At 51.9% G+C, this 22774-nt stretch overlaps 1 protein-coding gene across 2 annotated transcripts; it reads left to right on the top strand.

Annotated features, from left to right (window-relative positions):
• Positions 1-1094: 1094 nt before the first annotated feature.
• Positions 1095-13849, top strand: TNNI1 (troponin I1, slow skeletal type). Of its 2 annotated transcripts, XM_055234098.2 has the most exons (9): positions 1095-1160; positions 4991-5020; positions 5683-5686; positions 7554-7595; positions 8163-8294; positions 9711-9800; positions 11207-11383; positions 12307-12416; positions 13461-13849. In XM_055234098.2, exons 2-8 carry the CDS (start codon positions 5010-5012, stop codon positions 12412-12414), a joined length of 564 nt encoding a protein of 187 aa, XP_055090073.1. In that variant the 5' UTR covers positions 1095-1160; positions 4991-5009; the 3' UTR covers positions 12415-12416; positions 13461-13849. The 2 variants fall into 2 exon arrangements, with proteins under 2 accessions (XP_055090073.1, XP_055090074.1); XM_055234099.2 differs by lacking the exon at positions 5683-5686 and having other exon boundaries at positions 4991-5024.
• The last annotated feature ends 8925 nt before the right edge of the window (positions 13850-22774 follow it).

Here is a 22774-nt window from a genome sequence, read left to right on the forward strand (position 1 = left end):
GTGTCTCCTTAGGACACCCCTGCCCATTACTCTCTCCCTCTCCAAATGGGGAGCATGGCTGGGGCTCCCTAACCTCCTGCTTGAGAGGCCTCTCTCTGGCCTCTGAGAGGGTCAGTGTCCTGCCCCAACCCATGAGATGACAGACTATAATAGCCACAGGATTAACATAGCAGGCATTGTCTTTCTCTGACTATAGGGTCGGTATTATGTGTCCATCAACCATCCTAAAAATACCCAGTAAACAGGTGCAGCCCCTGTGGCTCCAGTTCCCTGGGATCTGTTAGCTTCTGGCTGGAGATGAAGATTAGGGCAGGGGAGAGGTGAATTAGTCTCACTGAGTTCCAGGCATGAGACTCAGGTGTCTTTTGGAACCTGGGAAATCTAGACTCCAGGAAACCCATCTGGAGGGGGATGCAGAGTGTCTGCAGACCCTCAGACCTCCCTGAGCATAAAGGTGGGCCCTGCTGCCACTGCCATTCTGCTCAGCCCTGGAAACACTCACTGGGGTCAGCCTGCAACACTGCTCACATCACTCCCCACAGCCAGGCACCCTCTTATCTCACGTGCACCAGAGCCACTGAAAAATCCCTGAAAGCTGAGTCTTTAGCCCTCCTGGGCTTTTGGGGCATGGGTTCGGGGGCCTCATTTCCATATTGCCTTATAAGAGATGCAGGCTTAGCCCAATGGTCCTCTTCCCCCAGCTGCTACTTGCCCCTCTGGGCCTTCGCTGTGGCCCTTTGCTCTCCCTCATTCCCCCTCCCGGTCCCATCTCTGCTCAGTCCCCACACCTGGTCTGGCTGTTCATTCTTTCCCTTTCTGCAGCTCAAGTCTCCCCAGGTGGGTGCTGGTTTCACTCAGTTGGTGGCACCTATGTGCACAGAATTTGCCTCTGCTCCTGAGCCGCAAACTCACATGGCTTTCCGCCTATGTGCCTGTTGTGTGCATTGCAGCACGCATCTGCCCTGGGAGGTGTGTGCGTGTGTGTGGTGGGAGGGGTGGGAGGGAGGAGGGGCAGCAGGAGGGGGCAGTGGGTCTGTTCTATTTTTACCGGCCAGTTGCTGCTGGACACAGTTTTCATAGTCTCCCCTCGGCTCTGCCCCTCACAGTCTGCAGTCTACGGCGAGGCACAGGCCAGCCCAGCTCCACGAGGATTGAACAAGGTAAGCGTCTGCAGCCCAGAACTTCAGATGTAGGTTGATCCCAGGCAGAGAACCTGGGGCTTTTGTTTAAGGAGAAAGCGAGGTCTTGGAGCTGGAGAAAACCGTTTCTTGCCTGTGCAGTTGGTTTGTTGGTAGAACATTCCTAAAATACTCCCACAGCATTTTGTCCCACAGAATGGCATCTCTCCTGCAAAACTGTTGCGAGAGGTGAAAACTTTTCCTGGCCATTTGGAGGCTGCGAGCAAGGAGCAGAATCTTCCATGAGGTTCCTCAGGAGCCCCAAGGCAGAGCCTAAGGGATGATGTTTTCACACAGGATGCCCAGCAGGGTGTGGGAGGGAGAGCGCACCCCGGGGAAGGGGTGGCCCTGGGATCAGAGAGCCGGGTGAGTGCTCAAAGTCAGCAATGCCTGCAGCGGAAGAGAAGGAGGGTGCCTGGCACGCAGGACTCCCAGGGAGCCTAGAAGGCAGGGCCAGAGCTCCCTGCTGACCAAGGAAACCATCTTGCTTCTGTGTTCTTTGTCTTTGAGCAACGCTGTTAGCTCCCTTTGCCCATCCCTCGGTACCGTAGCACAAGAGCAGGGGAGGGCAGACCGGCAACCCCTCTTGACCGCTCCTGCTGGGAGCTCCTGGCTCTGAGGAGCAGCAGTAGATACTGGGGGTCCTCTTGGAGGAAGGCAATGGTGGTGGCATTTTGGGTTGGGGCACAGGAGCCAGTGAACACATAAGCCAGGGCAGTATCTACGGGGCAACCCAAGGCTTGGGGCAGGGGGCGTGTGGCGGTCCCTGACTCAGGTGGGGGCTGAAGGCAGCACCTGCCACCAGGTTTGGGAGTCACAGTCCCACAGCAGCTCTGGGATTAGGCTTTGCTGTTCCGAGCTCAAGATGGGGGCAGCCCAGCACCATGGGCTTGGTAGTGTTAACCGTCAGTCAAGGAAGACAGGGATGCCCTTGAATGGGGGTCCAAGGTCAGGGGGCGGGGAGCAGGGGAAAGCACATGAGCCTAACTAGATACTTGTGGACGTGATCATTGGGTGTGCAAAGAGATCAGTTCTTTCCCCTACACATACACTCTCTCTCTCACACACACACACACTCTCACACACAGTCACTTACACACATTTACACACACAGACTCAATCTCATAGTCTAGCTGATAGTCCCTTCCACGCTGCAAAGCCTCAAGGAAGGGAAAGCCGAGCTCTGAGGCAACCACCAGAGACTCTTTGCTCCCTCCCTCGGGTGGAGGATTTTCTCATTATCTCCTTGCTGGCTACTTGTGGAGGAGATAGAATCCTGGCTCTCCACGCCTTCCAGTGGCTGCTATCTTCATCCCGACTTATCAGTCCTTGCTTGTCTTCCACAGAGCCTGGCAAGGGCCCCCATCTGGTGGGTGTCAGAGCACAGGCTGAGGCCTCTTGCCTGACGTGGGACCCCTTGGTCTGGCATTTGTCAGAGCTTGGCAGGAGGTGTAAACTGGCCTTGGAAGGTAGGGCCCCACACTGGGGACAGTTGGCTCTCTGAGGGAGACAGGGAGGCACGATCACTGCCAAATGCCCACCAAGGACAAGGCACATCCCAGGGAGACAGACGCAGACCTGGTGCCCTCTGGACACTGGCATTCCTGGAGGCTGATGATGGACAGATGGGCCTGGAGGTGGTTCTTCGCCAGCTGGTGTTTCCTTTGGACTTCCTCAGTGTCTTTGGAGAAGCAGAGCCCTCAGAATAAGCAGCTGCCTATAAAATCTAATTCCAGCCAAGCATCTCAGGAATTCATGGATTGTCTCCATACCCCTCCCTCTGTGCCCCGGCATGACAGCTGAGACTCTGGGGTCACACTACCCCTCCACCTCCTCCACCCCAGCCTTACCCTCCCCTGGTGGTGGAGGCAGAGGTGGAGGAAGGCCCAGAAGGCTTTCTGGCCCGTTGGGAGATTCAGGGGAGGTGGCCAAAGCTGTGTTCACTGGGGTGGAGACAGTGCTTCATGGGCACAAAGGGAAAGGAGAGAATTAGGGCAGAGGAAGGGGTGGCTCTGGGATACAATTATTGGCAGGCACTTTACAAGTGTCTTTTAATTCCCACTTCCCAGACCCCCCAACCAGGTTCTTGAACCAAGTCCAAACTCCTGCCCCCGAGCTCCATGCCTGCCCGCTCCACACACACTAGGCTCTCCCTCCCGTCCTTCATTTCACAGCCTGGCTCAGGGCTTCTGTGCGCCGCTGCACACCTGCTCTCCACCTCAGCTGTCCCCTTCCTTTCCCTGAGCTTTTGCACAGTCCCTCCCTTCCCCTGCATTGGAATGCTCTGTGTCCAGGCCCAGGCAAGACGGTGAATTATGTCTGGTTTTGGAACATCTCCCTCTGCAGCCTCACGGACCCCCTCTTTGGCCTGGGCCCCAGGATCACCAGGTCAGGGGGCTTCAAACTGTATTCCACAGCCAAGTGTCCTCACAGAAGACCACAGGGCTGCTACAGTAGCCCCCTTCAACCAGTGCCATTTGGCTCTTTTTGTTTGTTTGACCTTTATTTTAAGTTCAGGGGTACATGTGCATGATGTGCAGGTTCGTTACCCAGGTAAACATGTGTCATGGAGGTTTGTTGTATCAATTATTTCAACACTCAGGTATGAGAAACGTACCCATTAGTTATTTTTCCTGATCCTCTCCCTCCTCCCACCCTCCACCTTCCGATAGACAGAATGCCGTTTTGCTTTTACTGATTGAATTTATTTTACTTCCAAGTACGATCTGGTTAGAACAAAATATTCAACCAAATAATATTAATTAAATATTATTTTAATTAATTAATATTAATTAATAATAAACATCAAGAAGAAACCCACTGATTTAACCCCTAATTTTGCCGAGAGGAAAACCAACCCAGAGAGGGGAAAGACAGACTAGGTGAACACAGGATTTCCCCTGCCTCGCAGCTTATCCTCTCCCACTCAGGGCCTCCCACTGCTCCACCCTGGGGGTGCCAGTTGCATTGCCATCTGTGGATGGAGTTGTGCCATGTGGCAGCTACCCGTTTTCCAACATCCACTCTGCTCATTCACTTTCTAGGCCTTCCTCTCTCTGAGCCCTTCAGTGACCACCCTTATTCCACAGGATAAAGTCTAAACTCAGCCTGTGCTTCAAGGCCCTCATGAGCGAGCTACACTCTCACTTATTATTATTATTTTTTTTTGAGAAAGAGACTCATTCTGTCACCCAGGCTGGAGTGCAGTGGCGCGATCTCAGCTCACTGCAACCTCTGCCTCCTGGGTTCAAGCAATTCTTCTGCCTCAGCCTCCCGAGTAGCTAGGACTACAGGTGTGCACCACCACGCTGGCTAATTTTTGTATTATTAGTAGAGACGGGGTTTCACCATATTGGCCAGACTGGTCTTGAACTCCTGACCTTGTGATCTGCCCGCCTTGGCCTCCCAAAGTGCTGGGATTACAGGCATGAGCCACTGCGCCCAGCTGCTCTCACTTTCCAAACATATTTCCTACGGACTCCATTCTGTTCTCCACCGGGATTGGCAAGCTTTATCTGGAAAGGGCCAGATAGCTTTGTAGCTCACATAGGATTTCTGTTGCAAATTCTTAAAAAAAAAAAAAAAAAAAAAAAAGCTTACAATTCTTTAAGCAAAAACAGGCTGGGGGCCAGGTTAGGTTGGCTGACCCCTGCCCTGCAACCCTGTCCCATCTTGACCTGCTGGAATCCAATGTGTCTGATTTCTTCCTTTTGTGTTCTGACTCTGTCTCCTAGGCTGAGCTCCCAAGGCCCAGCTGGGCGGGGGCAGGGGTTTCCACTTTCCCTCATGAATGATTCCTCTGTGCCCCCTAGGTGCTGTCCCACTGCCACCATGCCGGAAGTGTAAGTAGTCTCACCGCCATCTGGGGCCCCAGGAAGGCAAGTCCCTTTGCCACAGACTTCAGCCCCACAGTGCAGGCACCATGTTTTCAACCCCCAAAGCTTTTCCCTAAGAGACCAGGTCCTCAAACAGGGACAGCACTTGATGGTTTCCCCCGTGCTGCCTGTGTCCTCCCAGCCATTGAGCAGAACTCACTGCCAGGTTGCCCTGGGACTGCTTTTTGGCCTGTGCCTCAGAGTTTTCGTGTCTTGATCTATCACATGAATTGCGTGTACCAGGCCACCACTTAACACTGGCGCAGTAGGTGAACAAAGCTTTGGGAATTTACCCACATGCCCATGGATGGATGCTTTCATGTTACTGGAACCCTACGCTAAGGCTTCCCTCCCCTTCCACCGCTTGTCCCCAACTTACGATGCCCAGTACCTCCCGATAAGAATGCCCCATAGTTCAAAAGGCTGTTGGGTTTTTATTCTATTCTGCCGGAACCTCAAACCGCTCCCCTTGCCTGATGCCTGATGACTTTCTGGCTCACTGTTGTCACCAGCCCCCTCCTCCCACAAGCTGGTCTGTGAGGTTCTGTGGCTGCACATGTAATCCTCATTGTTCATACTCACTCTGTGTTCTGCTCTTTCCCTGTCCTTCCTGTGATGGATGCCTGAAGCGAGGTAAGTGATATTTGGGGTATCTCTGTCTTGGTTGACTCTAATGACTGGTAAAGGTGGGAAGGTGGGGTTGGCATCTGAGGAGAGGGGAGAGCTTGTGTTAAGGCCTGGTGGGAGTCCAGGGGGTGTAGGGTATTTAGTGGCTGAACAAATTCCCAGGAGATGGAAATGTCAGGCGAAGATTCTGGATGTGGGGCTTCCTAGTGTCCAGGGAGTTGCTGTGCCAGTGTGCCATGTCACTGGAAGGACTGGTATTGCAGCAGGGTTGGGTGTGACTCTGCATCCTTGCTGAGCACAAGCTCTTCCTCACCCAGTCTGAGAGCTGGTCCAGTCCTGGGGGGACCATCCTATTGCATGCAGAGCTGATCCTGTGCAAAGCTATATTGGAAGGATAGGGGATAGTCACTGGGTTATTCCACTCTTGCCCAATGGCTGAACATTGAGCGAGGAGCAAAGAGATGTCCTTAAATCCCTCAGGTGTTAGAAAACCCTGACACTGGCCATTCTATACACTTCAGACTTACCAGGCTACTGAGATCACAGCCTATGTACAGTCCAAGGATGGGGATGGCAGGGATAGGGATGTGGGCCCAGGGATGGCAATAGTAAGAATTAGCAGTATTGACAGAGGGGACATTTGGCACAGAGATTCTCAGTAAGAATTGAACATGTTACTTTTCAACATTCATATGAATTTTTAAGTTTTGCTGAGGCTCGTATTAAAGTGAGTCCTCACTGACTGATGGTCAAATGAGGTGGCCATCGGCTCACCAAGTGGTGGGGAAACAAGATCGCAGTCAAACATTTGCCATGTATACATTACAGTGTGTAAACCATGGTAGTAATGCTTAGAGTTATATCATAGGCTCTTTCTTTTGAAATCGCACTTATCTGAAATGTAACAAAAATCTTTAGGAGAGGAAAAGACAAACCAACCACTCTGAACAGTCAGAATAGAAGTTACACATTCCATTTGCTGAAATTCATCCATTGTCTCTCATGAGAACTTCCATCTCAAAGCCTAATCACTTTTACTTTGCACCCTGGAATAACATTTGAGAGCCATGCTCTCCCAGCTCGCAGCACATTAAGTCTAGGTAGGATGCTTCCTGCTGGCAATGAGAAGTGACCGCCTATGGCCCAGAAGATACACTAGTGCTCGAAAGGCATCACAGTCTCATTAGTTGGGGGCCAAGCAGCCCTACTCACCTTTGCCAACCCCGAGGGACCACTGTCACAGGTCTAGGACTAGTAAGCAAGAACATGTTTAGGATCTTTGATAAGAAGATAAAACAGTGGTTTTATATCTTAGAAAGATTTGTATGGGTGGTGTTAACATTTTTAAAAGTTTTGAGGTCTACATAGATACATTTCATTTGTTAGGGAAATTCACAGCTTATTTATGCAGCGTGACAGATCATCAAGGTATTTGCTGTATTGCTACCTGGAGTGTGAAAACATACATAGCTTTTACGATTTTCAAAGGATTTGCACATCCATGATCTCATTTCATCTGCAATAACTCTGTGAACTAAGTAAGGGGGGAGGGTCCTAACATCCTTATTTACAGATGAGGAAGGAGGTACCTGTAGAAGCCATGTGGCCCTCATAGTATCTTACAAGATTTCAGCAGCAGCAGAATCAGAGTGGGAAGTTAAGGCTTCTGCCCCTAGGTCAAGGTAGCTGACTGCAGCCTTCTCTGAACTGCAGAGGTTAAATCATAGGGATGAGCTTTTAAGGCACTGTAGGGTGAGCAGAGGATTCTGGATAAAGATAGAGAACCCTGGCTGGCACTTGTCTTGTCCTAGACCAGAATTCCAGTTCTGCAGCCTCTGCCTCACCACCTGTCTCTCTCTCTTCTTGCCCACAGAGAAAACCCAAGATCACTGCCTCCCGCAAACTCTTGCTGAAGGTGAGGCTGGGGGCTGGCTGCAGGGGGATGCCTAGTGGGAGGCAGAGGGGCAGCAGAGCAGACTGTGAAGGGATGTGGAGGGTTATGGAAAGGAGAAAGGAAGGAGGCCAGAGTGAGGATGATGAGGGGCAGAAGGAGTCCAGCATTGCTGGAGCCAGTGCCAGGCTCAGGTGGTCAGTAGGTGGGATCCTCAAGTATGGATTCTGGCACCCGCCTGTGGTCCCTAGAGTAGGTGGTGACCAGCTTCAGAGTGGGAAGCTACTCGTGCAGGCAGAGGGACTTCCTTTATTTTCATATGTGTTTCTCTCTTTGGAGCTTTGTGGGTCAAAACAGACAGTAAGTGGGTAAGAGGAAGACTGTCCGGGGAAAGCAAGTTCCAGGGCTTGAGGAACATTGTGTGCAGCCACTTGGTGTACCCTCATGCATGGCCTGTCCATGGCTGCTGCATACACTTCTACACTGGACAGTGGTCTCAGAGTTGGCCCAGGCTGTGGCTGCCCTCCCCTCATTCCCTGATGCCGGATGGGAGATGTGAGGCCCCCAGCTCAGCAGGTTTGTCCTGTCCAGAGCCTGATGCTGGCCAAGGCCAAGGAATGCTGGGAGCAGGAGCACGAGGAGCGCGAGGCTGAGAAGGTGCGCTACCTGGCAGAGCGCATCCCCACGCTGCAGACCCGTGGCCTGTCCCTCAGCGCCCTGCAGGTGAGCCTGGCAGGTGGGGTGGGGCAGGGCGGGGCTGGAGGCGCTGTGTGGGTGGCTCCAAGGACCAGGCGGCAGGAGCCTGAACTAACACCAGCTCAAGGCTCCATAATTTACAGGGCACTCCTCCCTTACATGGTCTCATTTAATCTGCACAACCACCTATGAGGTGGGAACATTAGATTCCATTTTACGGGCACTGAACTGAGCCTCAGAGGGGAGGCGTGACTTGCCTGGGCTGGGCGGCCCAGCTTCACAATCAGCCAGTGTGGTGGCATGGAGTGCGGAGGCGGCCGGGGTTGAGAGAAGCCCCCACTTCTCCAAGGACTTGTCTATCCTTTCCTAGAGTTTGGTCTTTAATGTTTTCAGAACACTGGTAAATTGTTTAAATGCCAGTGATTATAGAGAAAAGAGACTGGAAGGAAATATGTCAAAATGTTACTAAGTTCCCTGGGTGGTGGCATCACTAGGTATTTTACCTTTTATTATTTTTGTTTAATACATAGTTTTCAAAATGTCTAAAATTAACGCATTACTTTTATCATAAGAAAACTATTTTATTTTGCTGGGCACAGTGGCTCATGCCTGTAATCCCAGCATTTTGAGAAGCTGAGGCAGGAGGATCACTTGAACCCAGGAGTTCGAGACCAGCCTGGGCAACATAGTGTGAGAACTTGTCTCTATACAAAATTTTAAAAAATGAGATGGGAGGGTCACTTGAGCCCGGGAGGTTGAGGCTGCAATGAGCCATGATGAAAGAATACTGTTTTTTTTTTTTGAGACAGAGTCTCACTCTGTTGCTGAGGCTGGAGTGCAGTGGCATGATCTTGGCTCACTGCAACCTCTGCGTCCCAGGTTCAAGTGACTCTCCTGTCTCAATCTCCTAAGTAGCTAGGACTACAGGTGCACACCACCATGCCTGGCTAATTTTTGTATTTTTAGTAGAGACAGAGTTTCACCATATTGGTCAGGCTGGTCTTGAACTCCTGACCTCAGGTGATCCACCCACCTTGGCCTCCCAAACTGCTGGGATTACAGGGATGAGCCACCGTGCACAGCCAAGAATACTAGTTTTTTTTTTGTTGTTGTTTGTTTGTTTGTTTGTTTGTTTTTTGAGACAGAGTCTCGCTCTGTCACCAGGCTGGAGTGCAGTGGTGTGATCTCAGCTCACTGCAACCTCCGCCTCCTGGGTTCAAGTGAAGGAATACTATTTTTTAAGAAATCATGACATTCAGACAGGAGAACAGAGGGCATACCCTTTGAGCTATTGCCCGTCACGAGCCTCAGAGTGGAGGAGACTGTCAGCTCCTCTCTGGATCCCAGGTCTTGCAAAGGGGCTGGGGAGAGGGTCAAGGGCTGGAAACTGATGTCTCTGTTCCCTTCTTCTTCACACGTGCATGATCCATCTGCGGCCCCCAGGACCTGTGCCGGGAGCTGCATGCCAAGGTGGAGGTGGTGGATGAGGAGCGATACGACATTGAGGCCAAATGCCTCCACAACACCAGGGAGGTGAGGCTAAGGAAGGGAAGGGGCATGGCCATAATGGGTTGGGCAGGGGCATGGGCATGGATGCAGCAGTCATGGGAGGTCCCCTCCTTCCACAGGGCCTGGGAAGGGGCCACTTAAGCAGGAAGGTTTGGTTTCTCCGCCCTAGCCCCACAGGGCTGGAGATGGGCAGGGTGGATAATCACACATGAAAAGTACAAACTTCCTCGCTACCTGCCATGTGGGCTCATCAGCCTAACAGAAGCTGCTCTCTTTATCCACCCACACAATTAATCATATGCCTGTTAATAACGTCTTACCTTTATGAAGTGCTTTCATGTGCGTTATAGCCTTTGATCCTCCCTATAGGCCTGTGGATAAAGTAGGGGCTATTATCTGCACCTTGCAGAGGACAACACTCAGGACCAGAGAGGCCAAGGACTTGTCCTAGGTTGCACAGTGGTGGTCCTGGGACCAGTGCTGGTCACTGGCTTCCACTCCGGTGCTCTGTGCTCCCTTAGCATGGGGTGTGGGAGGATTAGCTCCATCCAGACTCTGCTCCAGTGGGGAGGAGCAGAGCGGGGAAGGACAGGGCTCCTTTGCGGCATTTGTCCAAGCAGTGAGGAGGGGGCAGGGAGGGAGCACAAGCCACTTCCCTCCTTCCCACTCTGCCCACCAGGAATGATATGCGGGGTCACCACGCTCGTAAGAATTCCCTCTAGAGATCACACCCTGGAAATTCCTCCAGGGTTCTAGGACCTGGAAGTTTATCACCCTGCTGGAGCAAGGCTGTGAGCTGCTTTGAAGGCTTACTAGGGAGGAATAAGTTAGAAGCAGGGGTGAGCCTGCAGGAACAAGAGGAAGCAGGCCTGCACTCCAAATAGGGCTTCCAAACCAGACAAGTCTCAGTCTGGTGGAGCTGCCCCTTTTATTCAAGGCTACAGTGTTAGCAACGGCTAAGACTGTCCTAGAGCAGGGATCTCCAGCTCTTGGGCTGTGGACCAGTACCTGTCCGTGGCCTGTTAGGAACTGGGCCACACAGCAGGAGGTGAGCAGTGGGCAAGTGAGCATTCCCACCTGAGCTCTGCCTCCGGTCAGATCAGCGGTGGCATTAGATTCTCACAGGAGTGTGAACCCTATTGTGAACTGTGCATGCGAGGGATCCTTATGAGAATCAAACTCATGCCTGATGGTCTGAGGTGGAACAGTTTCATCCTGAAACCACCCCACCACCTCTCCGTGGAAAAAGTGTCTTCCACAAAACCGGTCCCTGGTGACAAAAAGGTTGGTGACTGCTGATAGATCTGGCCTCAAGGGTGGACAATTTAAGGTGTATCTCTGGCTGGAACCCCAGCAGTCTGAGGTCCTCAGGAAGGGTGCCCTGTGGCTAGCTCCCTCTCCAGTGAGCCCTGGGCGCTTCTCACCTGCAGATTAAGGACCTGAAGCTGAAGGTGATGGACCTCCGTGGGAAGTTCAAGCGCCCGCCCCTGCGTCGGGTCCGTGTCTCGGCTGACGCCATGCTCCGGGCCCTGCTGGGCTCCAAGCACAAGGTGTCCATGGATCTGCGGGCCAACCTCAAGTCTGTGAAGAAGGAAGACACAGAGAAGGTGGGGTCCCTTTCCTCAGAACCTTCCACCCTCTGCCCTGCCAGCTTTCCCCTTGTCAACCCCTCACATGGCCTCAGGCGGGCCCAGGAGCTCCTGTTGGAGACCAGTCAGCTTGACAGACAGAATGTTCTAGAATGCTTTGGGAGACCAGTGTGGGAAGAAAGAAAGAAGATTTGCTCCCTTCCTTCAGGCTCTTCCCAGTCTGACGAAGAAACTAGGGCATAAAGAAAGCTAGACCCCAGACTGAGAAACGAAGTAAAAATCTTGTTCCCAGTGTGAAGATAATGTGGAGATTTAGGGTAATGGTGGAGATGACTGCCTGGTCACCACAGGGAAAGGAGACAGCAGCTCATCTTGGTTATAGCCACACACGAGCACAGGCATTAGAGAACTGAGTTCAACCACCCAGCAACAAATTATTCAAAGTTGGTTGAATTCGCAGTATATGTGCCCCAAATTGATAGGCTCTGTAAGGAACAGGGATGAAGGAACATAGTCTCTGGCCCAAGAAGCTTCAGAGGAGAAGAGTTAAGCCAGACAGTATACTGAGGAAATGGAAAAGCAGCAGCATTCGCAGGGGAAGGCTTCTTGGAAGAGGTGACCTTGAGCCTGCTAAGTGCCAGACCAGGAGGGTGGCATGGAGCCTTGGAGGAGGTTTTGCTGAGGTGCACTGAGGTGGGAACTAGCCCCATAGCTGCCACTATCACCCAGTGCTCCCAAGCCACACAGCTTCCTTTTTCCTGTGGGGCCTCGGCTTGGCCCGTGTCCACCTGCCTGGCTGAGTCCTAGGACCTTACCAGCTGGGGAGGGGAGTCAGGATTTCTTATCATTCGAGGAGACTGGTTTTCTATCACCCAGCTTCTCCTGAGCTGGGGGGCCGTCCAGCCTGGTAAGTCCCTGATGTGTGCGCCCCTTGTCCACAGGAGCGGCCTGTGGAGGTGGGTGACTGGAGGAAGAACGTGGAGGCCATGTCTGGCATGGAAGGCCGGAAGAAGATGTTTGATGCCGCCAAGTCTCCGACCTCACAGTAGAGGTACCTAGAGACCAGCTCCCTTCTCTGGGGTCCATCAGAGTCTAAGGATAATGAGGGAGTCCACAATGGGCGGGCGGGTTGTACTCAGTGTGGTGCAGAGACAAAGGCACCAATGAGACTGATTTGAGTTGGCTCTCCTGGGCTCAGATACTTGGGCATGTCATTTCTGTTTGGCGGCCCTTTTTGTTCCCATTATCTATGAAATTGGGGGCTGTATCAAATCAGTGGTTCTCCAAGTGTGGTCCTGGGACCAGCAGCATCTACATCACCTGGGATGCAAATGATCAGCCCCCACCCCAGATCCACTAAATTGGAAACTCTGGGGTGAGGCCAGCCTTCTAGGTGATTCTGATGCACATGAGAGTTTGAGAACTACTAGCTTAGAGGGTCCCTGGGATCCCTTCATCTCTGACTTTCTGAGAATCTATGCACTTTTAAATACCTCCTGGTGATGTCTTCTATTTGTGCTCCCTGCGAAGTACCCAGCACTCACAGTACCTGTTCCTAAGGAGCTACCACTCACGGAAGCTAAGACTTCCCACCATCTGATGAAATAGCTGGAGAAACTGGGCAAAGCAAGGAAATCAGGCCACGTAAAATCCTCTTCGGAAGTGCTGAGAGAATGTGCAATTGGGCAGGCATCCACCAGACAGCACTGGTCAGAGCAGGCTTTCTGGAGAGGAGGAGCTCTCTGAGGATGGATGGGCGAGTGTTAGCTGGTAAAGGGAAGGGCACATTGAAGGGCTGATGGTGCAACAGAAGCATGGAGGTGGGAATTAACCAGCCACAGAGTAGCACGGCAAGGCTAGGTAAGAGCTGATGGCCAGCGTGGAGGAGCGGTGTGAGGGGTCCCAAAAGGGGAGGAACTGTGCCCGAGGGCCGAGAAGCTGAGGTTTTGTAGGAGCCCTTATGAATGAAGATCCAGTCAGGGGTGCGCTAGGGCTGAGAAGCCCTGGGGACTGCATGTGCTGTAGGTAAGTCAGGGGTTCATGCGCTGCACACAGGTCCCTGGGAACTGATGGCTTTGCCTCTTTGTCCCTACAGGCCAGCTTGCTGTGCTGCACTCTGAGCTCCTGCTTCATGCTTCTTCTCCAACCCAGCTCACTCACCTCTCTGCCTGTGTCTGGAGCATCCCTTCCCACCTCTCCCCCACTTCTTCCCTCCAGCCTGCATGCCCTCCTCTGGAACTGGGATTAAACAGATATCCAAGAGGCAGGAAAAACGCGAGTGTCTGAAGACCTCACCCTGGCAGGGTGGGCTTCCACCCACCCATGAGGCACCTGGGGCTTCTCAGCCACCCCGTGGTGTAACAAGTGGAGGAGGAGGAGGGAGTGAGAACACCTTTCCTCCAGCCCTGTGCCACACCCCTTCTATGTGTGTACAGTGTCCACAGGCATCACAGCTTCTTCATTAAAAACTCAGTTTCCTGGTCATTTCTGCAGCTCTGACTGTGAGCACTGAGAAGAAAGGGAAGACTTGGGGCTTGTGAAGAGAGGGCTGTGCTGGGCTGGGCTCCAGTCACCCTGTCTGCAGTCCGGAACACGGGGTCTGAAGGGAGGACTAAGGAATTGGTGGCTGCTTGCCAGGGCCCCCTGGGGCCCCTTCTGCCCAGTCCCTGTGACGTCACACAGCACACACTCACCACCCAGGATGCTCAGCTCACCAGAGCCCTGACCTCCGAGAAATGACCCCATCCTGCCCCGACTCTGGCCATCAGAAGAGGCCTCTCCATTAAGAGCCGCTTCTCCTGCCTGGTTTCATACTCTCCTTCCTCTGCAAACCTGGATTAACTCTCCCTGATGCGTGCTGAGTTGAGAGGTCAGGGCACTTTCAATCCCTCACCTAGTCCTGCTGCACAGGGCAGGTGGCCTCACAGAAGAGATACTTGCAGTTCCAGGCCTGGCCACCAGGTGACTCCTTCCTTCTCTCCTGGGCTCTCCTGGCCCTCGGGCCTCTGCTCTCCCCACCTTCACCCACCCTCCTCCCAATTGTTTCCCCTTCACACTCCTGCACTGGTGCTATCCCCCAGGACTGATTCTTTCCCGGAGATGGGGTGGCCACTTATCTGTCCTCTGGATCAGTTCCTTTCTCCATCCCACTAACTTTTGTGTCCAAAGCCTGGTGAGAGCATAGGGCCTTCTGGGGTGGAATGGGGGTCTGGGGCAGCCCCTCTTCCCCCAGCATACTCATGAGAGTGGCTCCTGTGAAGCAGAGACCAAAGTTCTGACTTTTATTTTTTCCTTTTTTTTTTTTTTTTTTGAGATGGAGTCTCGCTCTGTCACCCAGGCTGGAGCGCAGTGACACGATCTCGACTCACTGCAACCTCCGCCGCCCAGGTTCAAGCGATTCTCCTGCCTCAACCTCCTGAGTAGCTGGGATTACAGGTGCGTGCCACCACACCCCGCTAATTTTTGTATTTTTAGTAGAGACAGGGTTTCACCATGTTGGTCAGGCTGGTCTCGAACTCCTGACCTCGTGATCCGCCCACCTTGGCCTCCCAAAGTGCTGGGATTACAGGCATGAGCGACTGCATCCGGTCAAGTTCTGACTTTTCAGGGCAGTGGGATGGTGACTTCTGAGCTAAGCCTGCAAGGGAAGTGGCTGGTCCCAGACCTGGGGTTCCTGGGCTTTTTGACCACCCTAGCACTGGCCCTAGGAGGGGCTGAGTTATCAGAGCAGCAACCCTTCTACCTACCCTACTGAGTCCCCGTTCTGCCCTCGAATCCCATGTATTATCTGCCATAAGTGCCAGAAATTGGTACAAAGTGCAGTGCCAGCTACTCCCCAGGGCATGGTCTGGCTCTCTGGGCTGCTGGCCTGCCAGCCCCTTTCAGAAAGCATGGCAGTGGGAACCAGCAACTTGGGCTACCTTAGGGGAAGCAGCACTCTGCCCAGGGTTCTTGCTATAAATAGGTCAGCGGGCAGAGAGGCAGACGTGTGCAAAAAGCACAACCCCAATCACACACAGAAACCCGTAGGCATGGACACACCCAGTCTCAATGCACGAAGTTGGAGAACCTGACAGGGCTGGTCCAGGCCACAGAGGATGGGGTTAGGCTTCATGCCTTCATGCCCAGGCAGCCACAGAAACCCACTCTTCCCCACCTCACAGGGCTCCTCCGGTTGGCCTGGGTCCAAAGTGGTCTCCTTGTTTCACCTTTTTCCAGCCCTTCCCTAGAGCCTGGCCCCAAGTTCCAGAGTTGAATCCCAGTTTTGCAGTCAACTATTAACCTGGGGCCCTGGCAGATTGGGGTATCCACCCAGTCATGTAAAAGCAGGAGACCTGCTCTGGGCCTGACTCAAAGCAAACACGTGGGTGCAGAAGACCCATGGGAGGAGGAGGTGGGGCCCACTCAACACACCTAAGCCCGTGGCTCTCTAGGAGGGGCAGAAGAGCCAACCAGAGGTTTCCTGGAGGTCATCGGGTTCTTCCTTCTGCTTCCAGGCAGCAACAGACCTAATTCATCTCCTGTGAGGACGGAGCAAGGGCACATACAGGCATAAACACATCTGGAGCGCAAGGATTGAGAGGCCCCGTGGACAAGAGGAAGGAGAGCTTGGGGGTGGGAGAGGGATCAATGGAAGGGGCTGTTGTAGCCAAGAATGGGGCCTGGGGGTGAGAGGCCTGGCCTCTGGAGAGCACTGATTCTACTGCAGTCTTCTCTCACCGTGGAGACAACGCCAGTAGAGCTGGGAGCTGGGGCCTGCCACTGAGTAACAGCTCACACATGTAGCACACTGATGTGTCAGGCACCAGCGTGTGCACCTTAATTCATTTAACCTTCACAACAACACTAGGAGAAAGGTACGGCTAATATTCTCATGGTACAGTGGGGAAAACTGAGGCACAGAGGGGTTAGGGACTTTTCATGATCACACAGCTAATAAGTGGTGGGCCCAGAATTCAACCCAAGAAGTCTGTTAGAATCCATACTCTTATTGACTATTTTAATAACAGCATTTCAATAATAGTAATATGTGATGCTAAGTGCTTTATCTGAGTTGTATCATTGCATTCTCACAAAAATGGTACATTTGTTAGCTCAAATTTACAGATGAGGAAATGGAGGCCTGGAGAGTTCAAGTAGCTCACTCTAAGTTACACGGTTTGCTAGCTGCAGACTGGAGACTGGATCCCACGTCACTCTGCCTTGGGGTTGCCCTTTTCTGAGATCAGACTGGCCTTAACAGAGCCCAATCAGACATTTTCTTGGAAGGACACAGCTGGGGGTCGAGGGTCCTGCATATGCACCCGGGGAGTCCCCACATCCCCACAGAAGGGGAAACATTAAAAGGAGATGCAAGTGACATACGGATGGGCTAAAGTGAGGCCTTCCTCCAACATGGGGCCCTGGCTGAGGGTAGAGTGATGGGGTGCTACTTGGGGGATATCTGTTACTAATCAGCACACAATAGCTGGGTAGGCACCCCCAGCTGGTGGAGATGGGCCTGGTGCTCCTCTCTGCTTGGTAGGAATGACCAGGGCAGGATGCCACCTGCTACACCCTTGCCTGTCCCAGAGCCCTTGGGAGATCAGCTGTTGCCCCCACCTTTCCCCACAAGGTGCCCAGTCCCCACGGGGCAAGGAGGCCAAGCTCAGCTGTGTGTCTGAGCCCACTCAGCAGCAGGCATGATCAGGGCAGGGCCCAGTGCTAAGGGCTGCTGGGGCTAAAGTGCCTTGCTGAAGGAGGGGCAGAGTTAAACATTAGCCACAATGGCCCCCCACGAAGTGAGTCATACTCCCCACAAGGCTCTGGGCTGGGCAGCCAGGGGCGGGGGGGTAGCTTCGTTCCAGGTGGGTGACCAAGCTGTGGAAGCCCAGGACAGTTCGCTGGGACCAGTGCTAATGGCAGCTTCTTCTCCTGACCCCCATCAGGTCTCTTTCCTCAGACATCCCCAAAGCTTGTCTGCCTGCGGGTCCTTCATTAAAGGTGAGGGGCAAGGGTTTTCTCTTCCTTCCAAGACACACTTCTAGGCTGGCTTGTGGGTCCCCTGAGACCAAGGCTGAGCTGGGTGAGCCTCAAAAACCCCATAGCACTGGCCCAGAGCACTGCAGTCAATGTCTGAAGGACCCGAGAGGGAGGGTGACTTGCTCAAGGTCACAAACCTAACTGGAGCTAGGAAGTAGGTCCCCAGACTCCCAGTCTGAGAAAATTGGATGTGGACAGGGCTTTGGTCTCCCGGCCAGAGGCAAAGGCCCAGGGATCTGAATAGGCTGCCCATCTCTGGCCTCAACTCAGCACCCCAACTGGCTCCAGTGCCAACCATTGGCCTCTCTCACTGGTTGGCACAGGCTGGGTGAGCCTGGCCGTTTGCCCTGGGTTCAGGAGAGAGGTATGGCTTTGTCTGGCAGTCAGGGGAGGTGTTCCAACCTGGGAGTCCCTGGGGGAGGAGCGTGAGGAGCGTGTGTGTGAATGCTTGTGCCTGTTCATCAGAAGGGGTGAGCATGGTGTGTGTGCGTGGGCATGCAGAATGCAGGGTGATGACATATCTGCCCGCCCTGAGTGTCACAGACACCTGTGTGTCCCCTGTGCTAGTACCTCCCAGATGCTCTTCTCCTGACTGGCTCTTTGTGACCCAAATTCCAACTGCTCCACCCCACAATGAGGAAACCAGGGCCACAAATGTAGTGAGATTTTCATAAAGCTAAATGTATTCAGTGGAAATGACCCTCCTCTGATCTAAAAGCATGCATGCCTTTGTTTTATTACTGGAGTATTAAATTAGCCCTTACATATGGAATAGGAGGACAGTAGGTGGCAATTGTTTTCTAATGCTCTTACTTCACAAAATAAAATGGTGGCAGCACAATGTCAGTATTTATATTAAACAATATTATAAGTTTGTAAAAACCGAAAGCCAGGGAGCTTACTGCCCTAGATTCTTTAGGGCGTGGGTCTTATCACTTCATTCATTTCTTCCCTTCCCCCAAGAGTGCCACAAGCATGGCAGTTGCTCAGCTGAGACACATGAATGGGAACAGAACTGAAATAGGATGTGACCTCGAGCCAGCTGGTTGGGGCTGGGGATGCCCCTGGATCTCCACTCTGTCCTGTCCGAGAAAGGGGAAGCTGCCCTATGAGTCTTTTTTCTGGGGGATTCCAGAGATTGAACGTCTGTTCTGAGGCTCCTCAGAACCTCGAGGGAGGGGATGAGAGAGATGACCCCTTGCCCAACCACTGGCTGAAAAATCTTGAAATTCCCTGACTTTGACCAGGGAATTCCCAGTTGTGCTAAGCGCTGCCTGGTGGAATATCCCTGGAGGAAGTAACCATCACACGCATACGTTTTTAATGTACGAATAAAGAATCGTGAAGTGAACACCCATCTGCCAACCACTCATTTTAAGAACCAGGATATCGCACATACTTTTGAAGCCCTTATGCGTCCCTCCCCAATCACAACCCCTTCCTCTCCACAAAGGTAAATACAGTCCTCAATTTTGTGTTTGTTATCCTCTTGGTTCTCTTCCTAATGTTACTATGTATTTATGAATTCCTAATACATCATTGAGTTTTGCATCTTTTTGTAAACCTTACTTAAGTGCATGCATTTTGCTTTTTCCCCTTCAACGTTAAGGTTGTAAATTCATCCCTATTGATAATTGTAGTTCATTCATTTTCACTGCCATGAAATGATGAAATGATGAAAACACCATTCATTCCTTTTCCTGCTGATAGACATTTAGATTTCTGCCACTACCAATTGTGCTGATATGAATATTCATGAGTCTCACTTCTGATGCTCAAGTTCAAGAACTTCTCTACCCAGGAGTGCAACTGTTGGGTCGACAAGAATGACATCCCCACCTTTGCTAGTTGTACCCTTACACTCCCATCAGCAACTACGACAGTTGCTGATGCTCCACATCCTGGTTTCGGCAGATCCTGGAGACCAAAGATCCTGAATACTTAACCTCACCTGATCTCAGCTTTTTCCTGACCCAGCCTCCTAATGTTACTCTTGGCAGGGGCTCTCAGGCTATTTGGGTTTTCCTGTTCTTCCCAAATCAAGTTAGTGCAATTCTCTAAACCTTTATCAAGCACCAACTCTGCCAGGGATAGTGTTGAGGGGATACTGAGGCAAATAAGACATTCTTTTTCTTCTCAAGGCACCCACAAGATGCTTGGGGAGCCAGGGCATGGGCACAGATAACTTGAACTCCAACCTCGCCACTCACAAGGAGTCATTCCCTCCTCCTTCCTACTCAGCCAGGGCCCTTGCGTGCTATGGAAAACACAATGCGAAGCTGTCTCCTGCGCTCCCCCGCTCCAACACCGAACCGTCTATTGGGCAGCTCCATCCAGCTGTCTTCAGGGACCTTAAATTCAAATGAGTAGAGGCCAAGGATGCTGGTGACCATCTCACAATACACAGACAGCCCCCGACAAGGAATTATCAGGCTGAAATGGCCATAATCCTGAGGCTGAGAAACCCTCAGTGGTCTAAAGTCACCCCTCCCCAGATCTCCTGCTCTCACATCCCTGTCTCGTCAATGGCACCTCATTCACCCAGTCCCTCCAGCAGGGAGATGGGAGTCACCTAGATTTCTCCTCCCTCACAAGCCATAGTCAATCAACTCAGTCCTGGCCATCCAGCTTTCCAAAACTCCTGCCAACACCTTCTCCTCCCCATCCTCCTGGTGCCCTTGCTCAGGGCCTTCATTTCTTTTGTTGACTATAAAAAATAGCCCCCTAAGCAGTCTCCCTTCCAGTGTGACCTCTTGCCACACTGCCTCCAAACTCTTCTCATTTTCTATATTCAACTTTATTCTACAGGATAAAGGCTTTTTTTTTTTGAGACAGAGTCTTGCTCTGTTGCCAAAGCTAGAGTGCAGTGCAGTTCAGTGGTGTGATATTGGCACACTGCAATCTCTGCCTCCTAGGTTCAAGTGATTCTTTTGCCTCAGCCTCCCAAGTAGCTGGGATTACAGGTGTGTGCCACCACGCCCAGCTCATTTTTTGTATTTTTAGTAGAGATGGGGTTTTGCCATGTTGCCCAGGCTGGTCTTGAACTCCTGACCTCAAGTGATCTGCCTGCCTCAGCCTCCCAAAATGCTGGGATTACAGGCGTGAGTCACCATACCCGGCCAAGGCTGACTGACTCTTTAGCACAACCCACAAAGTCCTTACTACCTGTCTCCAACCTTTCCTTTCAGCCTTGGAAGGGGCTCAGTGCTTCACGCAGACTAGTTTTCTCTCTGTTCCACACACACCTTTCATATTTATGTCCCAATGTCTTTGTTTATGCTGTGTCCTATAGCTGGATGCCCTTACACCCTTTCTGACAATTGAATTCCACTTACCCTTCAAGGCCCAACTTAGATGTTCTTTCTTGTGTGAAGACTTCCCCAATCCCTCCTGATGACACAATTTCCATTTTTAATCACAGTCTGACTTGAATGAGGCTTGGGGTAGATGTGTGCTTGTGTATGTGTGTGTGTTCACCAGCATGTATGTGTCTTCACTGATAGACTGAGAATGTCATGAGGTCAGGAACCGAGTCCTTATCATCTTTGTCTCACTGAATGTCAAAGCCACTTGTTGATTATAGTGGGTAGAATGAATTATAATGGGTAGAACACATCCCAAAAAAGATGTGTTCAATTCATAACTTCTGGTACCTGTGAATGTGACCTTATTTGGAAATAGGGTCTTTGCAGGCATAATCAAGCTACAATGAGGTCATACTAAATTAGGGTGGAGGGATACTTGAACACAAACAAGAGACACAGGCAGAATGCTGTGTGACAAGGGAGGTAAAGCTTGGAGTAATGCAGCTGTATGCCAAGGAGCTCTAGGAAGAAGCAAGGAAGGATTCTCCTCTGGAGCTTTTGGAGAGAGCCTGGCTCTGCTCACATCTTGATGGCAGACTTCTAACCTTCAGAACTGTGAGAGAGTAAATTTCTGTTGTTTAAAGCCATCCAGTTTGTGGCACTTCGTCACGGGAGCCCCAGGAAGTGGATGCACTGATCCAGCACCAAGTACAGTAGCTGGCACTTAGAAAGTATCCCATAAATGTACAATGTCTGATCTCAAGGAACTTTCTGGGCACTAACATATATGTCATTCACTTTTCCTTACTTCTAGGGTTGTCTGCATACAAACTTTCCACGTCTTTGGGCTTTTATGTCTGTAGAGAGGCTATTAGATTTTAGGCTTTTAGAAACAGGACTGCTCCCTAGCTTCGTGAAGTGTCCCTGGCATGACCAGGCTTCAGATGACTTCATAGGAGTATTTTTCTTCCTGTGTTGAGGTGTCAGCACTGAGTAGCCATGGGAAGAACATTCAATAGGTCCCCAGGGAGACTGCAACTTCCCTGACAGTGTGAGGCCCCGGGTCAGAGGATCCAGGGACCTAGACTATTGGGGTTCCCCTCTTTCTCTTTTTCTGTAAACAGCAAACAGCTCCAGGGCCTGCCTTGGCCTCTGTTCAGAACTCCCTGGGGCCTTGTCGACATTCATCTGTGCACTCCAATGTCACTAGCAGGGAACTCATATGATTTCCACAACCTGGAAGGAAGCAGAGCAAGGTATCATAACATCCACTCCACAGATGAGGAAACTGAGGGAGTTTGTCCCAAGTCACATAGTTCACAAATGTCAGAATCAGAGCTCAAGTGTGCAAGTTACCAGTCCAGTTCTCATGTCCTGGACCTCGTCCTGCCCTTGCCAAGAAGGAAGGCTCCCTGGAGGAGGGGGTACTTTGGGAGGGGGAAACTCAACAGGCTAGCTGTGTCTGTGTTTCCAGGCTTCTGGCAGGCAGCTAGCTTGTCCTTTGCCGTGAGTTCTCAGAGCTGGAAGGCCTGAGATGAGCACCAAAGAGAGGCTGAGGCTGGGCAGCGAGGCCCAGGAGCGTGAGGGCAGTTCTGGCTCCGGCTCAGGCTCCCTTTTGATATTCTCATCCTGGTGCTGGGGCTGTGTCTCCTTCCTCTCAGGGCAGAACTGCAACTGTGCGCTGACCCTGCAGTTCAGATCCATCAGGGAAGATAAGATTCCCCATGCTCAACGCCTGACCCTCTCTTAGCCCACCTGAGGCTGGTTCCTGGATAGAAAGCACCTGGCCCCGCACCGGCCCAGATGGGCACCTAAAGGGAGCCAGGTGGTGCCGGGGGTGCCTGAGCTGTCTCACGGTGCTCCAAAATTCGAGTCCTAGATACCTGTGTTTAATCTTTCCTCGGAGAAGAAAAACTGAGCTTCCTCTGCCCTTATTATACACCCTGCCACTCTAGCCCAAAGTCCAGTATCGGAGCAAGGACAGTGCCTTTGACATATTTGTGCTTTCGCAAATGTTTGCTGAATTGAGTCTAAGATTCTCCGTTTGGGTGGAGCTGGCTCTACCAGGGCCGTGTTTTGTGTG

This window comes from Symphalangus syndactylus, chromosome 19 (genome assembly GCF_028878055.3).
Source record: "Symphalangus syndactylus isolate Jambi chromosome 19, NHGRI_mSymSyn1-v2.1_pri, whole genome shotgun sequence".
In the NCBI taxonomy this organism is placed as follows: Eukaryota; Metazoa; Chordata; class Mammalia; order Primates; family Hylobatidae; genus Symphalangus; species Symphalangus syndactylus.